We start from the raw sequence: 7,146 nt of genomic DNA, 5'->3' as shown, positions 1-7,146 counted from the left end.
TAATACAAATATTGAACCCCATATAGGCATGCAAGGGTTAAAGGGGCGTAGGCCCTTGCGACGGTGTGAAGAGCGCCCGTAGGGCGCGATGAAGCACCTAGTTATATATATACTAGGGGTGCTGAGCATATATATATATATATATATACTAGGTGTGCTGAGCATATATACTAGGGGTGCTGAGCATATATACTAGGGGTGCTGAGCATATATATATATATATATACTAGGGGTGCTGAGCATATATACTAGGGGTGCTGAGCATATATACTAGGGGTGCTGAGCATATATATATATATATATATATATATATACTAGGTGTGCTGAGCATATATACTAGGGGTGCTGAGCATATGTACTAGGTGTGCTGAGCATATATACTAGGTGTGCTGAGCATATATATATATATATATATACTAGGTGTGCTGAGCATATATACTAGGGGTGCTGAGCCAGTGGCGGAACAAGCAAGCGGTGGGCCCAGGTGCGACAAAATGCTTTGGGCCCCCCCCATCCAAGTCCACCCCAGGGGCAGTGCGCGCCGTAGGCGCGCGCAAAAATACATAGTGGCGTGGCTTCGTGGGGAAGGGGTGTGGCCACAAAATAATACCAACACAGTAGTCTCCATTATTCAAATTACGCCGCACAGTAGCACCACTACACCAGGTAGAGACCCTTTTACACCTTACAGCGAACAGATTCCTCTTTTTACACATTACAGCAGACAGCGTGCCCTTTTTACACATAACGGCAGACCGCGTGCCCTTGTTACACATTACGGCAGACAGCGTGCCCTTTTTACACATTACAGCAGACAGCGTGCCCTTGTTACACATAGCGGCAGACAGCGTGCCCTTTTTACACATTACGGCAGACAGCGTGCCCTTGTTACACATTACGGCAGACCGCGTGCCCTTGTTACACATTACGGCAGACAGCGTGCCCTTGTTACACATTACGGCAGACAGCGTCCCCATTTTTACACATTACGGCAGACAGCGTGCCCTTGTTACACATTACGGCAGACAGCGTCCCCATTTTTACACATTACGGCAGGCAGATTCCCCATTTTTACACATAGCAGCAGGCAGATTCCCCATTTTTACACATAGCGTCAGGCAGTCCCCCATTTTTACACATTGCGGCAGGCTGATTCCCCCTTTTTACACATTGCGGCAGGCAGTCCCCCCTTTTTACACATAGCGGCAGGCAGTCCCCCATTTTTACACATTGCGGCAGGCTGATTCCCCCTTTTTACACATTGCGGCAGGCAGTCCCCCCTTTTTACACATTGCGGCAGGCAGTCCCCCCTTTTTACACATTGCGGCAGGCAATCCCCCCTTTTTACACATTGCTGCAGGCAGTCCCCCCTTTTTACACATTGCGGCAGGTATGCCCCCCTTTTTACACATTGCGGCAGGTAGTCCCCCCTTTTTACACAGTGCAGCAGGTAGTCCCCCATTTTTACACATTGCGGCAGGCAGGCACAAGAAAGAAGGAAAGAAGGAAAGAAAGAAGGAAAGAAGGAAAGAAGGAAAGAAAGAAAGAAAGAAAGAAAGAAAGAAAGAAAGAAAGAAAGAAAGAAAGAAAGAAAGAAAGAAAGAAAGAAAGAAAGAAAGAAGAATTATACTTACCCTCTCCGCTGGCTCAGGCTCCTCGGTGCAGCGTCAGAGACGATTCCCGGGCTGGAGAGAAGGAGGAGGAGGGAGGCTGAGAAGGGAGCCGCAGCAGCGCTGTGTTACTGGTGGAGGCGCTGCTGCTGCTGCCCCTCTGCTTCCCTATAGGCTGTTCTCGGAAGACAGCCTATAGGGAAGCAGAGGGGCAGCAGCAGCAGCGCCTCCACCAGTAACAAAGCGCTGCTGCGGCTCCCTTCTCAGCCTCCCTCCTCCTCCTTCCCCCATCTGTAGTACCGCTGCTCCTCTCCTCTCTTCGCCGGGCGGCTGTGCGCTGCGGGCAGCGGTTGCCCGCAGCGCACAGCGGCATGTAATGAGTCAGTTTGACTCATTACATGCTTGGGCCCCTGGACAGAGGCGGGCCCCAGTGCAGTGCACTGCCTGCACTGCCGGTAGTTCCGCCTCTGTGCTGAGCATATATACTAGGTGTGCTGAGCATATATACTAGGGGTGCTGAGCATATATACTAGGTGTGTTGAGCATATGTACTAGGGGTGCTGAGCATATATACTAGGTGTGCTGAGCATATATACTAGGTGTGCTGAGCATATATACTAGGTGTGCTGAGCATATATACTAAGCATATATACTAGGGGTGCTGAGCATATATACTAGGTGTGCTGAGCATATGTACTAGGGGTGCTGAGCATATATACTAGGTGTGCTGAGCATATACTAGGTGTGCTGAGCATATGTACTAGGTGTGCTGAGCATATATACTAGGTGTGCTGAGCATATATACTAGGGGTGCTGAGCATATATACTAGGTGTGCTGAGCATATGTACTAGGGGTGCTGAGCATATATACTAGGTGTGCTGAGCATATGTACTAGGGGTGCTGAGCATATATACTAGGTGTGCTGAGCATATATACTAGGTGTGCTGAGCATATATACTAGGTGTGCTAAGCATATATACTAGGTGTGCTGAGCATATGTACTAGGGGTGCTGAGTATATATACTAGGTGTGCTGAGCATATATACTAGGGGTGCTGAGCATATATACTAGGGGTGCTGAGCATATACACTAGGGGTGCTGAGCATATATACTAGGTGTGCTGAGCATATGTACTAGGTGTGCTGAGCATATATACTAGGTGTGCTGAGCATATATACTAGGTGTGCTGAGCATATGTACTAAGGGTGCTGAGCATATATACTAGGGGTGCTGAGCATATATACTAGGGGTGCTGAGCATATATACTAGGGGTGCTGAGCATATATACTAGGGGTGCTGAGCATATATATTGTAGGTTAGGGATTTGCAGAGAATTGGGGCCTCTTGATGATGATTTGATCAAAACATGACTAAGGGCCTAATTTAAGGTTGATTGCAAAACAAAATGTTTCTCTAATGGGCAAAACCATGTGCACTGCAGGGGGGGCAGATGTAACATGTGCAGAGAGAGTTAGATTTGGGTGGGGTGTGTTCAAACGGAAATCTAAATTGCAGTGTAAAAATAAAGCAGCCAGTATTTACCCTGCACAGAAACAAAATAACCCACCCAAATCTAACTCTCTCTGCACATGTTACATCTGCCCCACCTGCGCTGTACATAGTTATGCCCATTGGAGGAAAATGTTGTTTTGCAATCAACCTTGAATTAGGCCTCAAATCCACTCTGTTTATTTACTACACTCACACAGATTGGCAGTATATTAGTGTTAGCGCCAATAGCAAAAGTCTGTCTTGCATACATATATGGCATTAATACTGCCACAAAGCTGGTACTATGTACAATATGGGTAAACCCAAGCGCGGGCATATTTCCTTTCTGTGTGTATAGAACACCTACAGCTAAATGGTGCACACAGTGATTTCCCACTGAGGGCAACATGCAGCACACAAAGTAACCACACAGCCAGTGGCAGGAACCAGCTGTATTTCCTCCTCAGTATGGGCCTTAGTCAGACCTGATCGTAGCAGCACATTTGTTAGCTAATGGGCAAAACCATGTGCACTGCAGGTGGGGCAGATGTAACATGTGCAGAGAGAGTTATATTTGGGTGGGTTATTTTGTTTCTGTGCAGGGTAAATACTGGCTGCTTCATTTTACACTGCAATTTAGATTTCAGTTTGCCCTCTCCTGGCTGTCCTCCTACCTCTCTGATCGTTCCTTCTCTGTCTCCTCTCATGATGCTACCTCCCCCCAACTTCCAATAACTGTTGGTGTCCCCCAAGGGTCTGCTCTTGGTCCTCTCCTTCTCTCTCTATATGTCCTCTTTAGGTGAACTCATTAGTTCTTATAACTTCCAATACCACCTCTATGCTGATGACACTGAAATCTACCTCTCCTCCCCTGACCTCTCCCCGGCTCTTCTCACTCGTATCTCCAACTGTCTCTCTGCTATCTCTTCCTGGATGTCCCAGCGCTTTTTTAAACTCAACATGTCTAAGACCGAGCTGATCATCTTCCCACCATCCCACACTACCTCACCTCCCACAATCTCATTATCCATTGATGGCATGTCTATCTCCCCTAGCCCCCAAGTACGCTGTCTTGGCGTAATCTTTGACTCCTCCCTCTCCTTTAAACCACACATTCAGCACCTCTCACAAACCTGTCATTTTCATCTCAATAACATTTCCAGGATCAGACCCTTTCTCACCCAGGATGCCACTAAGATCATTATTCACTCACTGATTATTTCCAGACTGGACAACTGTAATCTCCTCCTAACTGACCTCCCTGACAATTACCTCTCTCCACTCCAATCTATCCTCAATGCTACTGCCCGGCTCATCTTCCTCACCAAACGCACTACGTCTACCTCCCCTCTCCTACAAGACCTTCACTGGCTTCCCTTCCCTTCCCGAATCCAATTCAAACTTCTCACACTCACTTACAAAGCTCTCACCCACTCCTCTCCCATCTACATCTCTGACCTTATCTCCCTTTACACTCCCACCCGTCCTCTTCGCTCTGCTAATACACGCCGACTCTCCTGTCTTCTGATTACTTCCTCCCACTCCTATCTCCAAGATTTTTCACGTGCTGCACCACTTCTCTGGAATTCTCTACCTCTCCCCCTCAGACTCTCCACCTCTCTACAAAACTTCAAACGGGCTCTCAAGACCCACTTCTTCACCAAACCCAGCCAAATCTCCTCCTAACCCTCTGTCCCATGCTCTTTATGTACCCCATCTGTGTCACCCCTGTTTGTCTACCCTTCCCCTTAGAATGTAAGCTCTCACGAGCAGGGCCCTCTTCCCCTCATGTGATTATCCTTTCTTACTTTAATAATCTTCAACTGCCCAAATCCCACAGTTTTTTGGCCACCTTGAAACTTATCTCTATGTCGTCTACTGGTGTAGTTATGCTTAGTTACCCTGTACTTGTCCTATATTGTCTTCAACTGTAAGTCACTGTTTTCCTGTTTTGATGATGTGCATATGTACTCTGTAATTGGGCGCTGCGGAACCCTTGTGGCGCCATATAAATAAAGGAAAATAATAATAATAATAATAACAACGAGAAAGTTCATATCATTCAGTAAAATCTTTAAGTGTATAGGGCCCTTAAGAGGCTGGAGCAGGAATAAGAAGCTAACTTCAGCCTCGTGACATTAAATCGGCTGTTAAAACTGCAGTGAAGAAGTGAAAGTGAAGGAGAACAGATACAGCAGTATATAGTATATACGTGGCAAATAGTTCCCCCTCCCTGCTCACGTCACTAGGGGGTAATGGCTCTCACACACTACGAGCTGGTTCTGTCCATCCTCAGAAAGCTGGGCAAAGGCGACTTTAAACTTTTCAGAAACTATCTGAAGAATGAAGACTTTATGAAAAGTTACGAGTACACAGCTATTCCCTGGTCAGACCTGGAGGAGGCAGATTGTATGGACGTGACAAACCTCCTGATCAGTCACTACACAAAGGAGAAAGCCCCGACTGTCACTTTCCATGTGCTGGAGGCCATGAAGCAGCCGGACCTGGCTCTACAACTCCGGTTAGTTTGTGGGGTATGGATCACTAGAGAGAACCGTGTACATGGAGCTGTACGGGGGTTGCAGCATTCCTAGAGTGCAGCGTGAGCTGGGCGTGACACGGGTGTAGTGAGTGCCAGTGGCAGGGGGGGACAAGGTCAGGAACAGCAGGAAGGACATACGTCAGGGGTAGACATTCAGCTGCTGTGTAACCTGACACAGATATGCTGCTAGTGCATGCTGAAACTGTGTAATGTGTGCTGGGATGTGTAGTTCCACAGCAGCTGGAGGGCCGTATGTTGCCTGATGTGTAGCATGTAGGAGTGTGTGTATAATAGGAGAAGTGATGGAGAACAGCGTGTGAGAGGGGGTTAGTTTGAGAATATTACAGTATAGCTCAGGAGGTGGGCAACCTGTGGCACTCCAACTGCTGTGGAACTACAAATACCAACATGCAGAGCCACACTTTTAGCATGTCCTCGCAGTAAAACTGGGACAGAGCATGCTGGGATGTGTAGCTCCTCAGCTTACTTGCTTGTAGTTCTCTAAGACGCTATGCACCTAACGGCCCGTTGCGTCTATGGGGGAGTTGATGTTTATTATTGATTAATTACTGTAGTCTAAGGCAGCCATCATGAATCTACGGATGAGGGCGACGTACTTTCTGGGCTTAGAGCACGTTGACGCGCCTACATCTATACCCTGTACTGTGAGTGCGGATATCTGCAGATAGTTACACACTTTCCGGCTGCAGACTCCCAGTGTCAGCAGACTGTCAGCCCTTACAGAGCAGGGATGAGGGATTATAGGGTCAGAGAAGCGGCAGTAGCGCAGGAATAGCAGAGTGACACTAGTAATGTACATGGGCGCCATGTTTGCTGGCAATATAATTAATATATACCTTCTCCCTTCTATTCTAGGCAAGATGCTGAGAGCATGGAAGTCTGCCAAAGATGAAGCTTCTGTGCCCCCTCTGTGTCAGGGGTTTGGAGTTACAGGTCCCCCAGGATGGCGCTCAGTCACCGGTCACTCATTCCTTATTGAGTCATTATTCCACTTTTATATCTTCACATTTTTCCACTTTTATAATTGCTCATTACATATAAGAATTAAGGAGCACAGGCTGACGTGGCTATGAATAAAGGCTGTGATTTGGGTACTCTGGTCTGGACTAATAAGTAACATTCTATAATACACTATTTACTTATAAAATTGAATTTCTTTCCATATTTGACTTCTAAAAGATTTATATTGTCACTGAGCGTAAGATGCACTGATGCCTGTTATGTAGTGGCTGGAGCTATCATTTGGCAGAAAGCTGACACTTGTTTTATTGTCCCGACACATCAGAGCTGTTCTCTTTCTCAGGGTCTTATTAATTGTCACTGCGCACAATAAATGTAATATCAATAATTAGCTGCTACTTTCTACATTGGGCGCAGAGAGCCAGTGCCAGGCTGACAGGAGCTGAGATATCAGCAGCCGAGACCTGACTGATGTGTGAGGCTCTTATAGGGATAACATGAACTTTAAATCTATAAAGCAA

At 46.9% G+C, this 7,146-nt stretch overlaps 1 protein-coding gene across 1 annotated transcript; it reads left to right on the top strand.

The window, feature by feature from the left end:
• Positions 1-5,314: 5,314 nt before the first annotated feature.
• LOC134943917 (NACHT, LRR and PYD domains-containing protein 4-like) lies at positions 5,315-6,759 on the top strand. Its single transcript, XM_063932484.1, has 2 exons — positions 5,315-5,623; positions 6,521-6,759. The coding sequence occupies exons 1-2, from the start codon at positions 5,358-5,360 to the stop codon at positions 6,555-6,557; spliced, it is 303 nt and encodes a 100-aa protein (XP_063788554.1). The 5' UTR covers positions 5,315-5,357; the 3' UTR covers positions 6,558-6,759.
• Positions 6,760-7,146: the final 387 nt, after the last annotated feature.

Source organism: Pseudophryne corroboree, chromosome 7 (genome assembly GCF_028390025.1).
Source record: "Pseudophryne corroboree isolate aPseCor3 chromosome 7, aPseCor3.hap2, whole genome shotgun sequence".
Taxonomy (NCBI): domain Eukaryota; kingdom Metazoa; phylum Chordata; class Amphibia; order Anura; family Myobatrachidae; genus Pseudophryne; species Pseudophryne corroboree.
Note: the sequence above shows the minus strand (reverse complement) of the source record. Positions and strands in the feature narration are given on the sequence as shown.

Bases quoted from the DNA above. Each gene is read 5' to 3' on its own strand.
- LOC134943917 (XM_063932484.1), top strand. From the start codon at position 5,358: ATGGCTCTCACACACTACGAGCTGGTTCTGTCCATCCTCAGAAAGCTG. The intron at 5,624-6,520 runs GTTAGTTTGTGG...CTTCTATTCTAG, and splicing joins GACCTGGCTCTACAACTCCG to GCAAGATGCTGAGAGCATGG.